Below are 25,351 nucleotides of genomic sequence, written 5' to 3'. Positions count from 1 at the left end.
GAACTGTATGGCGGGCTTTAGTTGTGTTGCAGTAATCATGTGCTGAAAGTACAGTTATTTCACAAAAAATATCTTCTACTAATAAAAGGTAAAACATAAAGCTGATGATATGCTGGCGTCTGGGAACACAGGTGGCTCTTTCAGCTATTTTGAGACATGGAGCGCAGCCTTTGCAGGGACATATAATTGCACACAACTGTGTTATGCAAAAAGAAGACAAAGCCTATAGTTTTTGCTGCTAGAGTGAACTAAAGCTGCAGAATAATGAAAGAAGATTTCGATTCATTGTGTATACCTTGAAGGGCACACCGTCTAGTACCAGGTGGTGGTGGTATTATTTGTGGGATTATTTTTTTTTTGCTAGAAGTTGTACTTTATATGTAAAATGCCATCTGTGTTTCTGCAGACTATGAGTTGCAGCTAATATCATCTGGTTTTAAATTAAATAGGTACGCTGATGATATTGAAGTCGGCCTGCAGCAACAATCCCAGCTATATAGACCGGCTCATATCAGTCTTCATGCGTTCTCTACAGAAGATGGTGAGGGAGCATTTGAACCCACAGACTACTCCTGGAACTGCTGAAGCCAACCCAGGTAATCTTTTTTTTAAGTTATTAGATCCCTGACATTTTATTTTCATACTTTGAGTGTAATCTTCTCCTTGCTTTTAAGTGGTTCTTAAGCCTAAACATTTTTTACCTTTAAAGCTTTCCTTGCCTCACTCCCCTTTATACTTACCTGAGACTTCACTCGATCCAGTGTTGTGCCTATCTGTAGCTCCTCTCTACTCTCACTTCCTGGTCTCACAGGCTTTACTGAGGCATTTGCTCCTACTACTGTCAGGGGTAGTGCCGAGCCACACTGTCTGTGTCTATGGATCGAGCCTGCACAAGTGCCCTCATAGCACATGGCTTGCTGTGAGGGGGAACCTGCAGAAGAGGAGGAGCCAGGAGCACCTGCGAGGGACCTAGGAAGGAGAGGTTTGGGTCTGCAGGTAAGTATAAACCTGTTTATTAACACCTTCCTGCCTGGCCATTATTCTGCTATAGGCCGGGCGGGAAGGTGTTCATAATAAACAGGTTTCCCATCGTGTCAGAAAGCTCCACTTATGGGGCTGCACAGCGTCACGATCTGTCACCAACTTTGTCCATGTCTTTGTCTACAGACACAGCCAATGACTGATTAGTGTACCGTCTCACTGCCGCTACCATGTGACCGCCGTGACCAATTACAGCGGGTCACATGACAGTTTTACACAATGGATGGCTCCCTTTTATGGCATCCATTGTGTATAATTGTGTTGTTGGCTGTGATTGGTCAGTTTGATCACATGATACAGACAGGGCAAGTCCCAGCCCATCTGGACCATGGGATTAGCTTTGACCAATCACAGCTTATTACAACAAAACAAACAATCAAGTTTAGTAAAATGCTTGCTTATAGCAATGTCATTCACTGCTATACATACATGCAAACCTAACGTGTAAAAAAAAAAATAAATAAATAAAATCCTGATTACTTTCCCATAGTAACATAATGCATAGTGTGTTTAAAAAAAAAAAAAAAAGACAATGTAATAAATTAAAAATTATAACTTTTTTTTGTATTGTATGTTAAAAAAATAAAACAATAGTTAAAAAGTTTTTATTTTTTCATTTTCCAAAATATGACTAAAATTACAACTTCAAAAAACCCGCCAAGCCTCTTACTAAATACCTTGGACTGTCTACTTTCCAAAAAGGGGATATTTATACTGTCCTGGCATTTTAGGGCCAAAAGAAATGAGATAGGCCGTCAGTACATCAGAAATGATACATTTTCAGATATATACCATAACTTGTGGACTCTATAACTTTCCTACAGACTAAATATTATACACTGATTTGGGTTATTTTCACCAAAGAAATGTAGCAGAATACATTTTGGGCTAAATTTATGAAGAACACCTGTTTATGTGCAAACGTTTAAAACCAAAACAAAGAAAAACAGATTTTTTTTTTTGTAAAAGTTTGTCTTTTTTTCATTTATGCTCTAGTTGTGGGAAAAAAAAGATAAAAATTTAGTTTGGGTACAGTGTTGCATGACTGTGCAATTGTCATTCAAAGTGCGACAGTGCTGAAAGCTGAAAATTGTCCTGGGCGGTAAGGGGATAATAGTGCCCAGTATTGAAGTGGTTAAAAAAAAAAAAAAAAAGACTTTACAATCGCTTTTAGGGCTTGTTCACACTGTATGTGGAGACCTGCATTTTTCTGCACTTGAAAATAAATGATGTAGTGATATTGCATGGTGGTATTAGGTGAGGGGGGCTGGGATTCCATATTACTGGTAATGAGGGGATCTGGGATTGTAATCTCAGCCCCCTTCATATTAACAGTGTGCAGTGTTTATTATACAGTATATCCATTCAGATCTCATGGGAATGGTAATATGGGAAGGAGGAGAAAGGATGTTAATGGTGAAAGTTCATTGAACAAGCTTTCTTGTTCGGGACATATTTTCTAACCTTTCTGATATCTGTTCTATGAAAATGGCTAATGGTGGCAATATTCACCCATAGAGATGAGGCTGTCACCTCATCTCTATGGTAAAATCAGGCACTGTCATCACGTCTGTGGTTACTTTTATTAAACAGCACAGTTTAGAAGCAACGTTTAAAGGAAAACCCAAGACAATAATAACCATCTCAACCTGATCCCACACACATGCTCAATATACCTGAAGGCGTGCTGTTTTTGTCTTTTTATGCAAGCGCTAAGACTGTCTGAACACTATTGCCACCCATGTGTTTAACCTAGTCATTTGTATTAAATCAGCCCATGATTAGCATGGGAAGTTACCACAGTTGTATAAGGGTGCCTCTGGATGTAGGGGTAGTTGGCTATGGAGGCGTGCTGTATCTCTCTTCTGACACCCGTGATTCTTGAGTGTTCCATGAACAGGAATGTTTAGCTTGGCACATATTCAAGTGAATGGAGAGAAAAACCTTGACAATTTACATAGAAGTGAGCACTGCAAAGAATCTGCAATCAGCAGTTGTATGTTTTGGGGAATTTACCTATAATGACATTCTCCAAACATACCAGTAGGTGGGGCCATTTGCCTTCTTTTTGTACTAGCAAGTGGCATTACTATTTGGTGCAAGCAATTCATAAGCGTTTATTAAGGTATAAACTACACAGTCGCAACTACCCATAGTTTACTATTGAACCTTAATTTGTTTTCAGCAGGCTCCATGATCACTTTTTCTGTTACTAATCTGTAGCATAGTTTGTTTCTTGATCCTGGTTGGGATCTTATCTTGGTGTTTGCAGCCAGCACTTTCTGCCTCGAACGGAATCTATGGCCAATTTAAGAATTTCTAAAAAAAGGGATGTTTATATGGTAGTTGACCTAAAACAGCCTGTATTCTATTTTGGGTATCTTTTGGAGCATCTTTTGACTCCAAAACAGTGTGTTCTGATGAGGAAAAGACAAACCTAAGCTGTTGGATCTGCTTTTCCCTCTCCAGCTTCCCTTACCCTTGATTAGTAGGACCATTGAAATGATATCGGTTTCCTTATTAGATCTGCATTTATGGGATCCAGGAGAACTCCGCATGATATCAGAGATATCAGTTTCCCTCACCTTGCAAATGTGGGTTGGCATAGAGGCTTGCAGGACACCATGCATTGGCATTTCTAGAGCGTGAAAAGGGTATCGGCCCTGGAAGACCTATGAAATAAGACGGAAAGCAGCACTGGGAGACGTCCCACCTAACTAAATACTGCATGAAAATAAATCCATGGTTTCGGGGCTTTGAGGCCACCTGAATCTTTAGGATACTGTAAAAGAGAGACTTAATTTTCCCATTCCACTGTCCAGCTTCAGTTAATCAGTGGGAATTGCTCCTTCCATTTCTTTTACTTAGTTCATACTTGCAGCCACTGATCTATTAGGAATACTACCTCTCTCAGTAATTCCTGATGGTCCCCATAAAGAGAAAGCAGCTTCTTGTTCCACCATTTCTTGGTGTCTTAGGCAAACCATCATTAAAGTTTATGGTTTTAAGGATCAGTTTCCACACTTTCTTGTTAAGGTGCAAATCACTCGACCTTTGAGTGGTTCTTGGGCTTTTCAACGTCATACAAGTGTTTCCTAGGTTTCCAAGGCTGCTACCTGGTCTTAAGCTTACACATTCTGCAAGTTTTATCAGGTGGATGTTTAGACCTCATCAAATGCCAGCTTCGGCCATAAGGTCCTTCAGGCGCCTCTTTAAGCTTCAGGTAGTCTTGATTTCTTCTATTTGTTGTGAGCCTGTTAGTGTTTTGTTGCTGTTGCCCATCTCTCAGTAGGGCTGATTTTTGGGGTCCCTCAATAGATCCAAGAAATAATTTTACGGTATGCATAGAAATCCTTATGTCTGCATGCCTTCTCTAGTGTAGGGACTCAGACTATTGGAGTTTTTTACAGCAATTGAAGTTCTGCCTAATAGCAGCTATAAGTTGTGTTTGTTACCCAGAAGAGACTTTTCTCTTCATTATCTACCTTGAATTGCTCACACCTTCTCTCTTTTTTCTTTATTCCACAGCGGGCACCAGTGAGCTGGTCATGCTGAGTTTGGACTTGGTGAAAACGCGTTTGGCAGTGATGAGCATGGAGATGAGGAAAAACTTTATCCAGAACATTCTGACTTCTCTCATTGAGAAGTCTCCGGATGCTAAAATCCTCAGAGCCGTAGTGAAGATAGTGGAAGAATGGCTGAAAAATAATACACCCATGGCAGCAAATCAGGTAAGCTGTTGGGTAACTATTATTTATTACATAGTTTTAGTCTTATGCTACAAAGAGGCAGATGTGAAAAATAATGACATGGACAGCAAAAAAAATCCAGATTATGTTACAACTTTGCCAATTTTACTTAGAGGTTGTAAACCCACTTTTTTTACATGTACCTATAGGTAAGCCTATATTAAGGCTTACCTATAGGTGCTATAAATATCTCCTAAACTTGCACCGTTTAGGAGATATTTACAATGCATGCAGCCGATGACGTCATCGGCGCATGCGCTCTGAAGGAACGGCCACCCGTGCCGTTCCTTCAGAACCCTATGCCGTGACTGGCGGCTCCCGCGCGCATGCGCTGGAGTGATGTTATCGCGCCTCCAGCCAATCAGATGGCCGGAGGACGCGAACAGGGAAGCAGGGTGGCCGGACATGTCGGCCGCCCTGTTGCTGAGCGGGTGACACTACGGGGCTTCGTTTTTAGGTAACTATTTCATAATGAGCTAGTATGCGATGCATACTAACTTATTATGCCTTTGTCTTTACAGGTTTTTTTTTTTTTTCTCGTTTTTTTTCCTGCATTTACTTCCTCTTTAAAAGTAGATCTTTGAAGGGGTTCTTCTGCTATCTAGTTTTTACTTTATTTGAAGGTTTCCAGCAAAGAGTCACCCTTTTATTGATTTTCACTAGAACAGGAGTCCCTTCACCTCTTATTCTGGAAGAATCTGTATTGGGAAAGTAACATAATGTAATAAAAACCTAAAAGAGGTTCTTACTCTTACCCACTTTAATCAAAAAGTTCAGAAATGTTTTGTTTAGGGCTAATTTTTCCAAGTGTGTTAGTTACCACGGCTTCCTTTATTCATGCAGACACCTACACTCCGAGAGAAGTCTATATTGCTGGTGAAGATGATGACCTATATAGAGAAACGTTTTCCAGAAGATCTAGAATTAAATGCACAGTTTTTGGAACTTGTTAATTATGTTTACAGGTATGTAAGCAAAAAAATGTAATCCATGGTTTCTATTTTATGTGTCCTGATCTTATAGCTTGTAAACGTAGAGGAGTATTGCATGTTTTATAGTATTGTGTGTGTGTATAAAATGTAATAGCACTAAATCTTAACTGCTGCTAATTGAATTTTTTTTTTTTTTTGCATTAGAACACCATTCCGACTTGATTGTTGCATCTCAGCACATTGTATGAGAACGCATGATATGTGGAGTGTTGCAGTGCCATTCATTCTGAATGGCACCCCAATGCACATTGACAGTGTAGTTCAATGCATCTGCATTTTTTTAGCTCTCCACAATGCAGTTCATCTGTGGTTTGGTATGGTGCAGTAAAAATAAAGCGCAGATTGCTTTTTTTTTTTTTTTTTCATCTCCCGCAAAATGAGCAGACTACTCTAGCGCAGTGTGCCTTAACATCCAAAAATGTGTGGTCTGAATGGGCCCTAAGCCTCAGGTCACACTACTGGGACCTGAAAGTTGCGACTTTGCTAGGCTATTTCCTGGTGATTTGCTGGCAACTTGAGTACTACTTTGGTGTGACTTTGTCTTGTGCAGGTATGCAGAGATAACCGCATACAGGAAGATGGAATGCACTGCCTGGGTAATCTTCCTGTAATGTCGGATCCAAATCACATCAATATAGATGAGGATCTAACTTGGAGGCGACTTACATTAAGGTCTATGGACACAAGTCGGATAGAAGTCACCTTGAAGTAGTACAGGAACTTTTTCTAAAGTCAGAGAGACTTCAGTAGTGCTAATTAAGATTTCACATATGCGACTTGGGGTCTCACAAGTCGGATCCCAAGTTGTTGAAGTGTGAACAGAGCCAAAGGTTAATTTCACACACCTTATAGTATCTCTTTTTTTTTCTTTTTTTTTTCATCATGTGTAAAAGTCAGTAATTGTACCGGTTTTAATCTGTCAAAACTCTGCTCTTTGTATGTGGCGTTAACAGTCAGGTTATGTGAAATGTGAGGGGACAATATAAATAATAAAATAAATTCAACGGTTTCATGTCTATATTATACAGAAAAAGAGATAACTTTGCATGCAATAACTATTAGTCTATTTGTGAATTGAACCTTTGATTATCATGAGATAAATTTATGAACACCTATGAAATATATAATGCAATTTTGAGATGGAGTGATATGGTGCAGTAAATGCTTTTTAGAATCCAGAGATGATCAGATATAGCAGAATTTGTAGTATTTTATAGAATATATCAGAAACCAGCGCTCTTTTTCTAAAGCTAAATATTCAAATAGTTTTATAGTGTGTGTAAATGTGCACATAATAGTCCCCACAACATGTGAATCCTTCTTCAAATCTTATATCTACCTTTCTTTCTGTGCCCCCAGTGTGAATACATTTTCACCAGCCATTCTGACTCATCTGTATCAATGGGTCAAATCAGGCTCAATGCAAATATCTTTCTCGCCTCCAGATGTCTCCCTCCTTCTTGCTGAAAATCCCCAGATATTCCACGGTTCTTATGGTGCTCTCTGGATTTCTCATGCAAAAATCGAAAATTCTACATCCATAGTGTAGCATATCATATTAGCCAGTGTAATAGTAAAAAACTATGCTTGCATTACTTCTAATCACAGGGCTCCTATAATAGTGCTACGTGTGCAAATTTACTCCACAAACACCACCTTGCTGGAACCCCATGCAGATAGACTCTCACCAGAATCTGCGACCCCTTGTTCTCGTAGGGTTCAAACAGGCTCAATATATGAGGATACAGCCACCACTTGCTCTAAACTTGTGGCAAATGTTCACAGGGTCCCTCAGATTATTCAAGAGAATAGTAGGGGAAAACACATCTAGTGTAGTAGGATTAAACACCACCATTTATTTAATAAAAAGATGAACTTCCAAAAGTCCAGAAGGTAAAAACAGCATATGATGGTAAAACAAAGATGGCAGACCCCTGACTTCCAGTTCCTGCCTATGCGTCTGACATCACTTCCTTAACTTGTTTCATCATATGACTTTTAAGAGGATCATATTTATCCAGGGGGGATAAGATACTTTCAGCTGCTGGATACAAAAATTTGGTGTTGGGGGCGCATTCTGGAGCACTGGATAATTGATAATTCTAACTCTTTGTAGTATTTTAAATTTGCAATTTTTCGGGATTTCAATAATGAAGACTGGCAACTGATGCAGTACAGTGTTCAGTATATGTGACTCGCGCTTACTTCGTTATTATTTGTCTCTGAAGTTAGGTTTCTTTTAGCCCCCGTTCACATTAGGTCGCTCCGACTTCGGGCGACCTGTGAAGTCGCGTGCAGCGCGACTTCGGCGCGACTTGCACGGACTTCACATAAAGGAAGTCAATGCAAGTCGCCTCCAGGTCGCCCCGAAGTAGTACAGGACCCCTTTTCTAAGTCGGAGCGACTTGTGTCGCTCCTATTAGAATGGCTCCTGTACTACACAGTGGGAACTGACCAAGTCGCCTGACAAGTCGTGCCAGTGTGAATGGACTCTTACTCTCAAATAAGTTGTATCAGTAAGTGCAAGTCATCTCCTGACAGTTATCCACACAGTTCACCCGACAGAGCTCAGCAGCCTATTAAATCTGATACTAAATTGATTTAACCTCTTGTTGAAAATTACACAATTAGCTGCACAATGGTGTTCAATATGTTGCAAGTGAAGTGGTTACCACAAGCTTTTATTGTTTTCGGTGGGTACATCTAGTCCCATAACCGAACATAGAGTAATTCAATCACAGCATAGGAAAAAAGCTGTCAGGGGCCAACTTCCACCTGGATCAATATGTTTTTAAGTTTGGAATGAGCGGAGAAGTATTAGAACCTTGCCATTTAGTTATTGCCATTTATTTATTGCCCTTTATTTTCTGCTTTGGTGATTACGGGAAATTAGGTGAAATTTCCCCAACAGAGCACAAATCCTAAATTGTGGTACGGGTTCTTATCCCTCCTCACTCTGATAGGAAAAAAAATACATAATTTCAAAGATTTCACTTTGCATCCTGCTCAAAAAAACGCATAATTTCAAAGATTTCTCTTTACATCCTACTTCAGAGGTAGTATTGAGAAATTTCCCCAGTGAGCGTAAAGAAAAGCCAGCATTCCTTAAATGATAGATCCAGATATACATACACACACCGTTTTGAGGGCTGGCAGGTCCTTTTTATCAAGCATGCCTTCATTGCCGTTTGCCATAGAAGAGATATGAGAGAAGAAATGGGGTGCTGGCCTTTCTTCACAGTAAGGCTGGCCATACATGGGTCGAATTTCGAAATAATTTTGTTTCGAAAATCTTATCTAAGTATTTTCGTTCGAATTTTGCACCATTAGTGGGCTGCAGCAACGGCCAGTTTTCGTACGGCCATCGAATTTTAGTGATCGGGCATGTTGAAATTTTTTTGAAAAATTAACGATTTTTTAATCAATGATGGGAGAATTGTGCGAGAAATATAATAAAAAAAAAAAAAAATGTGGATGAATGCAAAAAAAGCATAATTCCCGGAAAGAAAAGAAGATTCCCAGCCACAAAAATTCTTTTCTGTAGCAATACGAGGTGAAATTGAAGGATTGAAGGCTTGGTTGGTCGAATTTCGAAATCAATGGTGGCACCATCGAATCCCAAAACGCACAAAATTTCTGATTTTCAAAAAAAATATTCTTTCAAAATTTGACCCATGTATGACCAGCCTAAGTCTCTAGCAGCCCCACCATGGCCCATGCACCGAAAAACTTTGGGGGTGAGAGGTCTATGTGCAGGATGGATACATCTCTCATCTTCCCAGTAAGGGCATAGTCAGGGGGAAAAAAAAACTGGTTAAGCTTCTAACCCTCCCTCACTAGCAACAGTTAAAAACGGTAACATAAATATTGGCTGGTGTTCCAATTTAAGTAAAGCAAAGAAAGGTGCTGGTTCAAGAATCTCTCAAATAACCGTATTGGATTGCATTTAGTCTTTGTATGAGATTTTGGAACAGAAATTGATTTTGGTTTCCTCATTACAGAGATGAGGCTCTTTCTGGGAGCGAGCTTACTGCCAAACTGGAACCCGCTTTCCTTTCTGGATTGCGCTGTGCACAGCCCCTCATTCGGGCCAAATTCTTTGAGGCCTTTGATACCTCTATGAAACGCCGTGTATATGACAGACTTCTGTACATCACATGTTCACAGAACTGGGAAGCTATGGGAAACCATTTTTGGATTAAGCAGTGTATTGAGGTAAGAATTTAACTGTAATGATCTTGTCAGTTGTTTCTGTTTTATTAGATCTGTATGGGAATGGCTCTGTTATTTGTGCAAAATTATGCAGGTTGTGAGTGCTACATAGTAGGTGCTGAACAATGTTTGTGTCTTTTTCTTCTCCCAGTGCACGTCCACCCGTCTGGCTTGACTGATTAAAAGTAATGCTTGTTTTTGTTGCTTAAGCCGGTCTTACCTGGATCAAAATTCAGCTGCTTCAAAGGGGACTGGCCGAATTTCGATCCCATGTATAGGCAGGGAGGATGTACAGAAGATGTTCTACCTCTCAATGTCTGTACAACCACCCTGTCGGATTTTTCCTTCTATAGCTTACAATGCTAATCAATGTATTCTGATGGTGGGAAAGTCTCCTCGCAGTCATAATACAATAATTTAATGGGCAGGATTCCCCCATCCACATTGAGTGTGTCAGATTTTCCTTCTATAGCCTACAATGCTAATCAGTGTATTCTGATGGTGGGGAAGTCTCCCTGCAGTCATAATACAATAGTTTAATAGGCAGTATTCCCCTATCCACAATGACTGTGTGGATGGGGGAAATCGAGTCAGTTTTTTTCCTTCAGCTATCTATGGGCTGCCTTAAGCCTCATACACACGTGTCGAAATTCGGCCGGGAATTTTCGTCCGACCGATCCGCCGTTTCTCGGCTTGTTAGTATGATGCTTCCGACTACCGACTCCGACTTTTCGGCCGAAAAAATTCTGGTGTGCAGGCTATAAAATTTTTGTCGACCGTCAAAACACGTCCGATTTTCGTGCAGTCAGTACAGATTTCGACAGGGAAAAATCTTATGAGCAAGACTGGGCATGCTCAGAGAAGAAAGAACACAAAGAAAGCAATCCAACACATGACATCACTTCTGAAGTAGAATTTTGTCGTGCGGGAAAATTTGTGTGCAGTCTAGAGCACATTCCAACGAACAAAACACCACTCTGGACAAAAGACGGACGACCGGTCGGCGGAAATTCGTTGCGTGTGTACGAGGCTTTAGACTTTTTGCTCTTTGATGAATCAGGAGAAATTGAACATATGATATTACTTGAAAAGGATAATTTTACCATGCCATATGTGCTACAGAAGGTTTTAGAACGAGGTTCTGAAATTTTAGGAATCTCACTATTCAGATAATGCAGACAATGTTTAATGTTACACCCTAAATATTGGTATAACATTACAACATGGCTAGAAATGGGTAGTTGGCTTTTAATGTTTTTTTATTTATTTATTTATTTTTTTAAGATTATCTGTCAAGTTCATGAGCGGCAGATGGGGGAGAAGTTGAGTTGAAGTTCCTGTTTAAGGTCTATAATTTGTGCAGTAAAGAGCTGGATTTGTTTCTCCATCTTGGGTAGTGGCAGTGGGATTATTTTTTTATATGGTGACAGCCTCCAGGCTAAAGGGAAAATGAATAAATCTGAAAATGTAAAACTGTATGGTGACATGATACAAGTATGATAAGCATAAGATTAATTGTAAAACATTCGATTAGGAAGATAAATTTTTATAAAGAGTAGACCGAAAATACGTCATTGTTTCTTTTTGTGTGAAGGCCTAATAACGGTTTCCATAGGAGAAGACAGTAACGCAAAGCACTGCGTTGAGTTTAGAAGTCATGTTTGTTTGGGTCATTCCAGCCATCTGTATAATTTCAGTCGCCTTGACCTTATTACATTGTGTTTCAGAGCAATGTTGTTATCCTGTTAACACCGCGAACTTCCCATCTTTCTGTGTAGCTTCTGTTGGCTGTCTGTGAGAAGAACACTACAATTGGCACAAGCTGCCAAGGCGCCATGCTTCCATCTATCACTAATGTCATCAATCTAGCAGATAGTCACGATCGGGCAGCCTTTGCTATGGTAACTCACGTCAAGCAGGAGCCAAGGGAGCGAGAAAACAGCGAATCCAAGGAGGAGGTAATGTTTTTCATGGAATCCAAATGCATTTCTTTGTTAAGTAAAGCAGAATGCAAAAATAGAATTTTTTCAGCCTGGTTGTATTCAGTATTCATTGCACTTTGTTTTCTAGATCTCGTTGTTACTTTTTTATATATGTATGCAGTGCAAATAAAAGTGTTTGATTCACATGGAATTAAGTAAGCAGTTGGGTTTACAAGCTGATCTATAACTTTTGTTCCTGGGACTTCGCTTCAGGAATTTTGCTGACAGTTCTGTATTGTTCTGAGTGTGAGAATTTTTCTATCAAATTCTTGGTCTCCTAGAAGACAAAATAGGATATTGTGGAGTGTAACATTAACCCCTGCCATGGTGACTGAACCTTTTTTTCACTTAGCAATGGGACTCTTGAAGATTTACACCTTATTGTATCCCTTCCCACTATTGCTATGCATCTGGTTGATTGCATGTTGAACATTAATCTGATGGTTGATCAGTGTAGCGTTGTTGTCCCCTGAAAAGATAAGTCTGTTGGTTGTAAATCCAAAATGTATTTTTTTTTTTTTTTTTAGATGACATGGGGGATGGATTAAAACTCATACCAAGGTTATTTTTACTGCTGGTGGGGTGATTTCCCTTTACTTCCAGTCCTTATGACACAGGAGGAAATGAAAGGCAATCACTCCAAAGTTAACGATGTTCTTATTTTAGAGCATGGGTGTCCAATCCTTTTGACTTCTCTGGGCCACATTGAGCGTAGAGAAATTTTCTTCGGCCGCATATAAAATATATACTATTAGTTAAGGAATATAAGTAATAAAGCGCCAACGCGCCCCCCCCCCCCCAGCACTAATTTAACACAACTAGTGGATGATCCCCTCCGAGGCTGCCTCTGTGGCCGTGCCCCCGACTCAACTTCCTACCTCCCCAGCAAAAAATAAATAAAAATGTCAGGGGGCAGTGGGCCACTTTGCCTGAGGTTCCGGGCCACAGGTTGGACATGCCTGTCTTAGAGAGTTGTAACAGGAACATGTTTCCCCACTGGAAGATTTTGTTTTTTTTGTTTTTTCTTTCTTGCAGTAATTTATTCAACTATTCTAATTCCTATCCTATTTTTATTTTTTTCTGTCTTGGTGATGATGGTCACCTGAATAAAGGACGGACACAGTAGGGGGGAAAAAAAACCTAGACAAAGGGCCTGAGCCTAAAAAATGTCTTTACAATAGGACCTGAGCTTAAAAAATGTCTTTAAATACACTTTGAGTGTGTAAAATAGGGTTATATGTTGATTCCTGAACCCAGTCAGATCCTTTGTTTGAATTTGTAACCTGCACTGAGAAAACATTGTAACACGTATGGTAACACACAAGCACACATGTGTAAAGCCATTCTAAAAGTGTAAAAATACCCTCGCCTTCCGTGTTACCACTATAATTTGTTCTTTTAGCAAGATTTAAGCAGTTTTAATTGGTTCTAGGTTGTCATAAAACATTTGAATTTTGACAGAGTTCGGTTTTTTGATCACTGTTTAAAGCAAGGAAGGAAGGAAGGAAGGTGCAGAAGTAGAACCTGCGAAGTAATGCATATTTGGCGTTTATTTCAGCAAAACGGTACAGCTAACTTTAATTAGCGCCCTTTGATGTTCCTAGAGTGAACATCTTTACCTTGTAATGACTACTTGTATGTGGTCCAAAAACACGTTTCATTAATGTCTTATTGATAACTTTTTATAGTACTGTCATTTTGTACATTTTTTTTTTTTTTTTTGCAACATCCTTGCTTTCTTAATGTAACCTAAAAGCTTTCTGTCATCCTTTTTTTTTTTTTTTTTTTTTTTTTTTTTTTTTTTCATTTTTTAAACAAACCTTATACTGTACACTGTTTCTAAAACTGCAATTTGTAGGTCACATATTTTACAGCAGTCATTGAAAGGTTCATTCCACAACTGAACATTTGTTAGTAAGCCAAGTCGTCTTTCCTTTTTGCCCAGCATGAATCGGCACCAGACTCCCCAAGTACCCCTGATTGTAAGGTGCAATACTGATTAAAATCAATTGGGTGGATCTATGAATTCTTGATAAAACAAAATTAAAGTTTACCTAAAGTGTATCTATACTTTAAAACTAAAATGTAATATATTGTATCTTTCGGCCTCATTCACACTGACACTGCCAAACCTGCTCTTATATGCATTTAGAGGGCATTTTCAAACGCATTTTTGTTTGTAAACCTTTGCTCCAATGGTGCAGCTCATGCTACTTTATTCACTGGTGTCTGCATTTTTTATTGGCTTCTTCCAGGTTTAGGATCTTTGACTTAACTTGGCTGACCTGGGATAACATAACTCCCATGTATGTGTAGCACTGCCCTCATAAGGACTGCCAGATTTCACATTTTCAGATCCCCCTGAGTTACCAACATACAAAATTGACAGTTTAAAGTCATTACTTATTCCTTGGCTCACTCCAGTAATCAGTCCAGGGGTATTTGGTTGTTTTGTGTTTATTTAAATTAGGGATAGGAGACGGGAATAGTGGGATACTCCAAATTAACTATGCACAATTGGTTGAGGGCTCCTATCTTCAGGTACAGCCAGGCTGTTAAATCACCGTGCCACTATGGGTGAGTTTAGACTTAGATTAAGTCTCTTTCCTCCTGATAAGATGACTTGGTGAACTTAGCAATTTTCTTCTGGACACTCTCACTAACATACTCTTTCCTCTCACTGCTGACACCTGTCCGCTGACTAATCCAACACGTGGGGTGGCCTCCCCTCAGGTCAGGCCCCCCGACACAAGTCCCTGTACTCACAATACTTTGGTCCCAGGGTCTCCAGTGTCTCCCCCCCTCAGTCAGCTCTTCTGGACCTCTAGGTTCAGCTCCCCTCATCCAGTCCTCAGGACAACCTCCTGAGACCGCATGCCACTGCTACAGAGGAGGAGGCAGCTGCCCCCTCCCCCTGGGACTCTTCTCTCCAGCCAAAGACCTCGCAGCTCATGTGTTCCTGGCTTTTTTTACTGTATCCTAGAATGCACTGAAGCGACCTGCCCTCTGCCAATCGCCAGGACTGTATCAAAGCCTATGTATCCATTCGTCGGTTTTCCTCCCACTGTCCAACATGCCTCCCTATTGGACTGGTGTGAAACTCTCTCTAGACACAATGAATCCCAAATTAAGCACAATAAGCAGACCTTACTAATCGATCATGCTCTCTGGTAAGCAGAGAACAATACAGATTTACCTGCAGCCCCTCTGGTAAACAGACAAGGCTCAAAACTATACTTTCTCACTAGCACATACCTAGGAGGGTGCTACCCATGCATCAGAGAGTTCAATAATCCCGACAACCAGTAGATTGGAGAATTGTACACTCTGCTCCACATTTGTAAGATTGTAAAACGCCTTTATTGTAAAAAACCATAGATGTCTCTTCTGCAATAAAAAAATGTCCTGCTGCTCATAATTTTTTTTTTCCTTCAAAAACCCGCTATAGTTCAACTTGAAGGACAGTTTCGTTTTTTTGTTCATAGGATGTGGAAATTGATATTGAGCTTGCACCAGGAGACCAAAGCACCAATCCGAAAACAAAAGAACAATCTGAAAAAGATATCGGAAATCAGCTACACATGCTGACCAATAGACACGACAAGTTTCTGGACTCATTACGAGAGGTCAAGGTCAGTGTCACTCATTGGTGTGAGTCTAGTGTATGGGACAATTAAAATGGCATTCTGGCTGATTGGAACATTTCCTATTTGCACAGCACAGTATGTGTGACTGAAGTTGTTATAGACAGCTGTTGATGTCCATGCTGTTTATTTTTATGCTTTTTTTCTCCTTTTCTATGTTGCTACAGACAGGAGCACTGTTAAGTGCCTTTGTCCAGCTCTGTCATATATCAACACCTTTGGCGGAGAAGATTTGGATTCAGCTTTTCCCTAGACTGTGGAAAATACTTACAGATCGACAGCAGCATGTGAGTAAATTCTATTTTGTTGTGGATGTGAGTAAATTCTGTTTTGTTGTGTATGTGAGTAAGTTCTGTTGTGTATTTTTTTTTTCTTTTTTTTTTTTTAAGTCTTATCTATTTTTGTCATCAGGTTATTCTACATTTTGCTTTAAAAAACGATCCATAGTTATTGGTGAATGGGCAGTAAGCCTCCTATTGTCCTGTTAGTTATTAATAAAAACCCAACACTAACATTAAAGGGGCTTTTCACCTTTAAATGTAATGGAAACAAATCCCTGTCTTGCCTGAATTCTTGTTAATCAGTTGTTTTCATTGTAACAAATGCATTGGATTTCTAAGGCCAAGCTACTCGGCAATACACCAGGTCAGGCAGCTTAGAGGTGCTGTTTGTGGCAACAGCTTATTGGTGAGTGTTTGATGGATGTGATCTGTGATTGTTATCATTAGAGTAAAAGAGTATGGGCTTTCGGTATTGATGAAAGAATTTGTGATTTTACTGTGGCCTGCCAACAATTTTTGTTCTTCCTTGAAAGAAAGGCTGTTCATTTGTACAATTTCTGACAGTCTCATGTTTCAGGCATGGACCTGGAAAAGTTTGTGACAGCCATCCTGACTCCAGGCATGTAGGTTGAGTTTTTGTGAGCATAAATTGCAGGAAAACAAAAGTCACATTCCTCAGTATGAAGTACCTGTATTGCACGATGGGACAGTGATGGAGAATCAAGAAGTAACTGCACATAAACTTGTTTTCATGGTCAAAACAGTTTATTGTTAATATTATACAGGATCTATGAAGTCCAACAGTTTGCGCAGCACTTTACAACTTGACAGCACAGTACAGATGTAATACAATTAAATACAGTAGGAATCAGAGGGCTCTGCTTGTTAGAGCTTGCAATCTAAAAGGGAGGGTCAAGTGGTACAAAAGGTAATAACTGCGGGGGGTGGGATGATAGAGAAGCTAAAAGTACAGTTGTTGGGTGGAGGTGGGATAAGCTTCCCTTAAGAGAAGGGTTTTCAGGGATCGCCTAAAATTGGACAGAGTAGGAGATAGACAGAAATGTTGGGGTAGGGAGTTCCAGAGGATGAGAGGCACTCAGGAGAAGTCTTGGAGGTGAGCTTTTGGAGGAGGTGACAAGGGGGCTGGAGAGCAGGAGGTGTTTGGAGGATAAAGATAATGATTTGTTTGGCATTTTGAGACTGGGTTAGTGATGTATCTGGGGGAAAAGTTGTGGATTACTTTGTAAGTTGTTGTTAGTATTTTGAATTTAATTTGTTGGCTGAGCAGAAGCCAATGAAGGGATTGGCAAAGGGGGCAGCAGACACTGAGCGGATGTTAATATGGATGCGTCTGGCAGTTGGATTAATGATGAACTGAAGGGGGAATAGCCTATGTAAGGGTAAGCCAATGAGGAGGGAGTTTCAGTAGTCGAAGCGAGAGACAACCAAGGAGTGAATTAAAAGCTTTGTGATGTCATTGATTAGGAAGGGGCATATTTTGGAGATGTTGCAGAGGTTGAGGTGTCAAGTTTCGGACAGTGATTGGATGTGGGGCTCCAAAGACATATGCTGGTAGGTTAATTGGATCCTGTATGAAAAAAAAAAAAAAAATGGCCCTACTGTGTATGTATGTGAGTTAGGGACCTTAGATTGTAAGCTCCTTGAGGGCAGGGACTGATGTGAATGTACAATGTATATGTAAAGCGCTGCTTAAATTGACAGCGCTATATAAGTACCTGAAATAAATAAAATAAGGAGAGTCCAGGATTACTACTAGTACCCTGGCATGGGGGCATGAGTTAATAGTTGTGCCATTGATCTTGACAGAGAAGTCAGTGGAAGGGGCACATCTGGGAGAAAATATTATGAGCTCTGTTTTGGATAGATTGAGTTTGAGGAAGTAGTGTGACATCAAGAATGATATCTCTGTTAATAAAATAGTAATGATGAGGAGATTGCAGGATCGAGCTTAACCACTTCCTGACCGCCCGTCGCGGTTTTACGTCGGTACTTGGACATTGAATACCAGTGTTATGGCAGCAGATAGCCTGGTATTTTCTTACTCGACTGGCGGTCCTCTTTCACATAAAAGTGGTCCTAGCGGCGGATTCGCAGGAGGATCACTTTTTTGGGGCGGTGGAAGAGGTGCCCTCTCCTGCCGCTTCCTGGTCGTTTTCCCTGCTTACCGGAGCCGTCTGTAGCAGGGAAAACTATCCTATCCTCTAAAGTGCTGTGCAGGAAGTCGGGTGGGGGCAAGATGGCCCCCACTTGACTCTATGGCCTTGGGGGACCGGAGTGTCATACATTGCTTCCGCTCAACGGCCTTACAGGACCCATTTTTTTCCCTGCTGAAAAAAAAAATGACATTCTTTTTTTATTGTGTAGATGTGAGATCTGAGGTCTTTTTGACCCCAGATCTCACGTTAAAGAGGACCTGTCCTGCTTATTTCTAATACAAGGGACCGTGTAAAAATATAAGAAAAATTAAAAGCGTTGCCCTATGGAGATTTTTAAGTAACAATGATGGTCGCCATTCCACGAGCGTGCGCAACTTTGAAGCCATGTTGGGTATCTATTTACTCGGCGTAACATTATCTTTCACAACATAGAAAAAAATTGGGCTAACTTTACTGATTTCTTATTTTTCAATTCACAAAAGTGTATTTAAAAAAAAAAAAATTGCTTTGAAAGACCGCCACGCAAATACGGTGTGACATAAAGTATTGCAATGATCTCCATTTTATTCTCTAGGGTCTCTGCTAAAACAAAATATATGTTTGGGGTTCTATTTTCTAGCAAATCATACTGATTTTTAAGAAGTAGGCCTGGTCCTTAAGTGGTTAAGAAAACTTTTTATATTTGGCGGAATACTTTTTATAGAAAGGGATCATCTCTGCAGAAATGTATGTGCGTCCTTTTGCACTGTGCCATATGTGCCTGCAATAATATGTGGATGGAATCTGTGAACAAGAATTTAGATTGCACCTTAATGCTTTGTGACATTTCTGGTATGGTTTACAACACTGCCCAAGTGAGCACAGTTCCCAAGATCTGTTAACAAGTATGCATGTCACATGTGGTTCAGAATGACTGCACTTGTAATGGAGATAATCCTTGCTGTTTGTCATTTAGCATTACTATAAAAAAACTGAGTTTTCAATTAGTCTAACACCGCAGCTATTTTAGCATTTAAAAAATATTCCTTTTCAATATATTTAAGTTACTTGTCCGTGGGGACTGGAAAACACCTTAGGCTGGATTCACACACCAATTTGCATGAAAGGCAAGTGTGGCAGGCTCTCAATAAAGCCGGTTCACACATGTCCGCGGTCTGGATTGAAAAAGGGTCAGGTGCGTGTTTTGGGTCCGGTTCAGGTGCGTATGCAGGCAAAAATTTGGACTTGAATCACACCTGAACCGGTGAACCGGACCCCAGGTGTGAACCCGGCCTTAAGTGTCCTAGGCCCCACCTGGTACTGTGTCAGAACTGTGGTCTGTTCCCACTGTGGACCCACCAGTGACCCATTGTAATAGGAAAACTACTAGACAGGTTGAAGATATCTTTCAAGATTCTGCTGACTGACAACTAGAATCCCTCTAGAAGTCCGCATTTGAACTGGCTAGTGGCTCCCTCTTTGTCTTGTGTTGGCACTGCCATTACTCTGTCAAACCATGGCAGATTGGGTCAGATCCCTTAAAAAGTTTCTGTCCACCCCGAAGGTAGAACCATGTTTACCTGAGTATGTGGAACAAATTGTCTGGAGCATTACAATTTCAATTTTAATGGCTTGTTACAAGAATCTAAGCTTATTTCCCTAATAGGTTTGATATCCACACAGATCTGCAGAGCATTCCGGTTACACTGATGGGATGCTGATGTCACATCCGAGCTATTTACTTTGGTCTTTGAAGGTCCTTTCAGACCTTTGCTGGATATCATGATTAAGGATGCCACAGTTTCTCAACAGGGAAGGCCTAATAAGAAGTCGAAGACCCTTGTTCAATTACATCTGCAGCAGGGGCCCTTAGAGCCTTATCTCCACCAGCCAATTGAACTTAGGTCAGTTACCCCCTCCTGGCCTGCGAGTAAAATGCCTCGCGAGGTCACATACGACCGGGTCTCGGCCCAAATCGCAGCGTTCCTCCTGGCCCACAGCCCACGCTATTTTGATGGCGAGGGTTCTGTCTGTAGTGGTGCCCGCCTGGTTCCTGGTATGGTGAGTAGCTTCCCCCCCCCCCCCTCTTCCCCTGAAGGGTTCTGGGGTGTACGTGGGCCCCTTCATGGGATGGTCGGACCCCCGGGTTCCCATCCTTCCCGTCAGGCACCCCCCACCTTCATTTGTTCCCCCCCCATCCTACCCTCTCCACCTATGCTGGGGCTGTGTGGGTGGTCTGGTCCACCTCCTGGGGTGAGGGCAGGGCGCTATGCTGGCGATGGGGGGGGGGGAGCTGTGCTTGGTGGGGGCTCCTGCAAGGGCCCCCCATTTCTGCCTGGGCCTGTCCTTGAGGCCTAGGAATTCCTCCTGGGAGCCTTGTGGTGCCGCCATATTCTAGTAGCCTGTGTGCTCAATGCACGGCGGCCATGTTTGTGTAGTCCAGCGGCCATTTTGCCATTGAAAATAGTGGCGGTCATGACAGTGGAGCCCTCAGGGTTGCAATTTCGGCAGTGGGAGCCAATCCTCATCCCCTGGTGCTGACTCCTGGATCCATTCGTTTCCTGATTGCCATTCGTGCAGTGCAGATTCTCCTGGTGGCTGCAGTGCCTGCTTTCTTCAGGGTGTTGAGTCTGGTGGGTCCTCTCCCTCTCTGCTGAGGATTGATCTGTGCTCTGTGACTGGAAACCGGTGGTGCTGCCAGAGTGTTGAGGGTTGTCCCTTTAGCAGTGTTTTACACTTTTTTTATGGGGTCCCCCAGAGACTCATGGAGTCTTTAAAGCACATCCCCATCACCTGATCCACTCTCTGGGGCTGCAGGGCCCTCCGGGTCCCATCCATCAATGCACTGACAGCAGTCCTGGAGTCCCTTGTGTCCCAGGTGGAGGTGTCTTTTGGGCAACGGGTTGGCATAAAGCGCCCCCTGCCTCATCTGTCTCCTAAGATCCTATATCTGATTTGGCCGCCGCGGACATGGGTCACCCTTCTGGACGTGCGATCACGTGCTCTAAATCCTCAGATAGTGAGTATGATTTCTCCACTTCTCTAAACTGGTGGACGCACTGATTGTATCTGGGCTTGAGATTTAAAGTTTGGAGAACGCAGCTGCAGTGCAGGTTTCCTTTGGGACTCTCAAGCCATACAGAGCGGCAAAGGTGTTCCCTTTCACCTCCTAATTTGACAGAATTGTCACTAAAGAGTGGGGACGACCAAAGCGTCCCCTTGGGGTCCCTAAGCAAGTTGTGAAGAAGTGGATTGTTCCACTAGTGGTGGACCCTCCGGTTTCCAGGTTAAACATGGCAACCATGATTCCGATTGAAGAGTCCCTGCCTTTTAAGCACCTGGCTGACAGGAAGGCGGAGGCTGTGGCCCGCAATTTGTACACCCTAGCTGGTTCGGCACGAAGGTCGATATTTACCCCTGCCCTGACCGAATGGGCTAAGCTTTTGCGCCGTAGCCTGGAGGGGGAGTAGCTCTCCCCTGCCTTTGCTGAGCTGGCAGACCAGCTGGTCCAGGGGCTGCAGTTTATCTGTGATGCATTTTTGGATGCGGCTCCCCTAGTGGCTCGGATCACATTTTCGGCAGTGGTCCTTCGGCATGTCCTTTGGCTCAAATGCTGGTCTGTGGACCAGACTTCTAAAAAGGTCTGACAGACCTTCCCTTTCAAGGAGATCACCTGTTTGGTGCTACCCTGGATGACATAATTAAAGGTCTCACAGGGGGGAAGAGTACCTTTCTTCCACAGGCTACTAAGGGCAAATAACCTCGTAGACGTGGGCCCTCCTTCTCGGGTCATACTTTTTTTTTCATTCCTCTGGGTTGACTGACAAGGGATCCAAGCCCTTTGGGGCCTCCGCTGGAAGATCCAAGTGAACTTGGTCTGGCAAGTCAAGAGCTGGCTTCTCCAGACCCGTGGACAAGGACCCTTCAGCAGGAAGGAGCGCCCTCACCCGTATCTGGGGTGGGGGGACACCTTCACTGTTTTCTGGACCCGTGGACTTCTCTGATACAAGACAAGTGGGTCCACAAGGTCATACGGTCCGGCTACAAGATCGAGCTTTGTTCTTACCCTCCGGTAAGGTTCTTCCTTCCAACTTGCCACTGTCCCCGGTCCGCTTACAGGCTCTATTTGGGGCAGTGCAAGACTTTTTACTTCAAAAGGTGATTGTCCCGGTTCCGACATCGGAATATTTTCATGGGTTTTTACTCAAACTCAAGGCGCTGAACTGTTTTGTGCGGGTGCAGAAGTTCAAAATGGAGTCCATTCGCATGGTGGTGGTTTCCCTGCATGAGGGGGGTTTTTCTCACCTCCATCGACATCAAGTACGCTTACCTTCACATTCCAATATGTGTCAGTCACCAGCGCTTCCTCTGCTTTGCCATGGGAGGGGAGCATTATCAGTTTGTAGTGTTACCCTTTAGTCTCGCCTCCGCTCCTTAGGTCTTCATGAAAGTGTTGGCCCCAGTGCTAGCATTTTTACGCCAATGGGGGATCGCAGTACTGGGCTACTTGGACGACCTCCTTCTGCGAGCGGAGTCTCCTACTGCTCTGGTGGAAAACCTGGAAATCACCATATGACCTTTGAGGGAGTTTGGCTGGATTCTGAATTGTCAGAAGTCTGCTCTGGTTCCATACACAAAGCTGTGGAAACTGCAGGCTGCAATTTGTCTCCTGCTGTCCAGCAGATGGTCACCCCCCTGGACTTGCATCTGGGTGCTGGGCCTGATGGTTTCTACCTTCAAGGTGGTCCCATTTGCACAGTTCCATACAAGATTCTGGCTTAATGGGACAAGAATCCACAGTCTCTGGACAATCCAATCCGGATAAGCTGGTGAACGAAAAGTCCCTGATATGGTGGTTATGTTCTCCGGCACTTCGGCTGGGCAAATCCTTCCTCCGCTTGTATTGGACAGTGGTCATCACGGATGCCAGCCTGTCCATCTGAGGAGGCGTCCTCTGCAAAAATTATGCGCAGGGGATCTGGACACTGGAAGAGTGCATACTACCGATCAGTGTCTTGGAAGTTTGAGCGATCAGACTGTGCCTGGAATATTGAATGGATCACCTTCAGGGATGTCCTGTGCGCATTCAGTCAGACAATGCCATGGCTGTGGCTTATGTCAATCACCAGGGGGCACAAGAAGTGTCCTCGCGGCTCTGGAGGTAGCCGGCATTCTAAGGTTAACAGAAGGGTTTGTTCCAGCCTAATCCATCGTACACATTCCAAGGGTGGAAACTGGCAGGTGGATTACCTCAATCAGTAGGCGCTGGACCATGGGGAGCGGTCCCTTCATCCGGAGGTGTTTCATCAGTTGTGTCTCTGATAGGGGCATCCCCAAGATGGATCTGTTGGCATCTTGGCTCAACAGAAAGGTGCAGAGGTTTGTGGCTCAGTCACAGGATCCTCTGGCGGACGCCACAGATGCGCTGGTGGCCCTGTGGGGTCAGTCTCTTCTGATTTATGCCTTCCCTCCTCTCATGCTTCTGCCAAGACTTCTGCGCAGGATCAAGGCAGAACAGATTCTGGTCATCTTAGTGGCCCTGGACTGGCCTCGCCGGGCTTGGTACGCCGATCTGGTGCAGCTGCTCACCCACGTTCCTTTTAAAGCTTCCTCTCAGGGAGGATCTGCTGTCCCCAGGGCCAATCTTCCATCCTGCTGTACAGTCGCTTGCTTTGACGGCTTGGCTGTTGAACGGGAGTTGCGGGTAGATAGAGTTTTTGTCTGAGTCGGTGATTCCAATGTTGTTGATCCAATGGATCTTTCCTTTTACGTGGAAGATGTACATTGTGTGGTGTGAGTCTCTTGGGGTTCATCCTCGATCCTTTTCGGTGGCTCGGACCTTGACCTTCACGGGGGATTGAACAGAAATTGGCCTTGAGTACCATCAAAGGCCAGGTGTCTGCTTTGGCGGTCATCTTTCAACGACCCTTGGCCACATACTCCCTGGTACGTACTTTTCTTCATGGAGTTAGGCACTTGACCCCTTTAGTGCGGTCTTTGTTCCCCTGCTAACACTGTCCCAGGGTGGGACAGGTGTCGGAATTGGCGGCGTTATCCTGTCGTTCACTTTACTTGGTGGATCACAGAGAGAAGGTGGTTTTTCGCCTCTGTCCATCGTTCCTTCCTCAGGTTGTCTCTGATTTTCATTTGAATGAAGACAGTGGTGTTGCCTTCCCTGTGTCCCAAGCTAAAACATCCAAAGGAAATTGCTTTGCATGCCTTGGATGTGAGCTCCAGTTGTTTTGGTTGAGCTTCTGTTTACCTGGTTGGCTATTGTTAGCCTTGGGAATTTATTTTTCGCTGTTCTCACCCCTCACATTTAACACTGTTTTGGGACATGCCAATGGTTAAGAAAATCAGGATGGGTGTCCCTCAATGAACGAAAGAGAAAATGGGATTTTTGACTTGGCGTAAAATCCATTTCTCTGATGTTCATTGACGGACACAGCACCCACCCCTCTGGAGTTGTAATTCTTCTGACACTGCTTGCAACAAAACTATAGCAGGGAGAGGGAGTATACTCCCTGGGACTGCCCATAGGCGTAGGCAGTCTTTTTTTTTTTCTGCCTAGTGTCCTACTCCTGTAGGGGCAGTATATCCTAATGTTTAAGAAGATCAGGAGCTTTGTCCGTCAATGAACATGTGAAATTAATTTTACGATAAGTCAAAAATCTCATTATCCTCTCATGTGGGATGGCCTCCCTTTCTCCAGTCTATTTCATTGCCTCTCTCTGTTGTCAGGGTGTTGGATTCTGAGAAGGCCAGCAAACCTTTATTTATGGAGCAGATTGTCCCAGGTGTGATCTTTCAGCCGCTTTGAGTGAATTGGATAGTTTCTTCTACCTGTGTCTGGGGTATTTGTGAGAACTTCGTGATGGGGGTGGCTTACAAATTTTTCTTTTTGCCAGTGACCCCTCCCTCTGTTGGTAGCAATTTAACCCCGCTTTATCTGGATTCATCTGTCCTTTAATGGACTCCAAGGTAAGGATGTTATAGTAAGTACAAAAATCGTGTTTTTACTGCTTGCAACTGCCACGGGACTTACCAGCTACAGCACTCATATTAGAATCCGGTACAAGAAGTGAGCTACAAATGTTGTCTAAGCAGACTATTTCTTATGAACCTATCAATCTTCCCTTGTGTTCAGCCTTGTGCATTTACTCTGTTTCAATAAGGGCTATGGTGTTTGGAGCTGTCACATATGAGTAGGCATGTTTGTTTGAATAGAATTGGCCTAAAATGAGCACTGCTATTTGGATCCAAAATCAAAATACCTGTATCTATTTTCTGTTTG

General features: G+C 42.6%; 1 protein-coding gene across 3 annotated transcripts in view; it reads left to right on the top strand.

The window, feature by feature from the left end:
- Positions 1-25,351, top strand: part of TRRAP (transformation/transcription domain associated protein) — a 300,061-nt gene that overhangs the window by 155,115 nt on the left and 119,595 nt on the right. For all 3 annotated transcript variants that reach the window (XM_082261087.1, XM_082261086.1, XM_082261085.1), the window contains 7 exons: positions 450-596; positions 4,570-4,772; positions 5,634-5,755; positions 9,784-9,997; positions 11,773-11,952; positions 15,462-15,608; positions 15,788-15,907. In XM_082261087.1, the coding sequence (XP_082117213.1) occupies positions 450-596; positions 4,570-4,772; positions 5,634-5,755; positions 9,784-9,997; positions 11,773-11,952; positions 15,462-15,608; positions 15,788-15,907 (1,133 nt within the window). The remainder of the gene's footprint in view (positions 1-449; positions 597-4,569; positions 4,773-5,633; positions 5,756-9,783; positions 9,998-11,772; positions 11,953-15,461; positions 15,609-15,787; positions 15,908-25,351) is intronic.

Source organism: Pelophylax lessonae, assembly GCF_965119305.1.
Source record: "Pelophylax lessonae genome assembly, chromosome: 6".
Taxonomy (NCBI): Eukaryota; Metazoa; Chordata; class Amphibia; order Anura; family Ranidae; genus Pelophylax; species Pelophylax lessonae.
The sequence above is the reverse complement of the archived record's forward strand: the minus strand, read 5'-3'. Positions and strand labels throughout refer to the sequence as shown.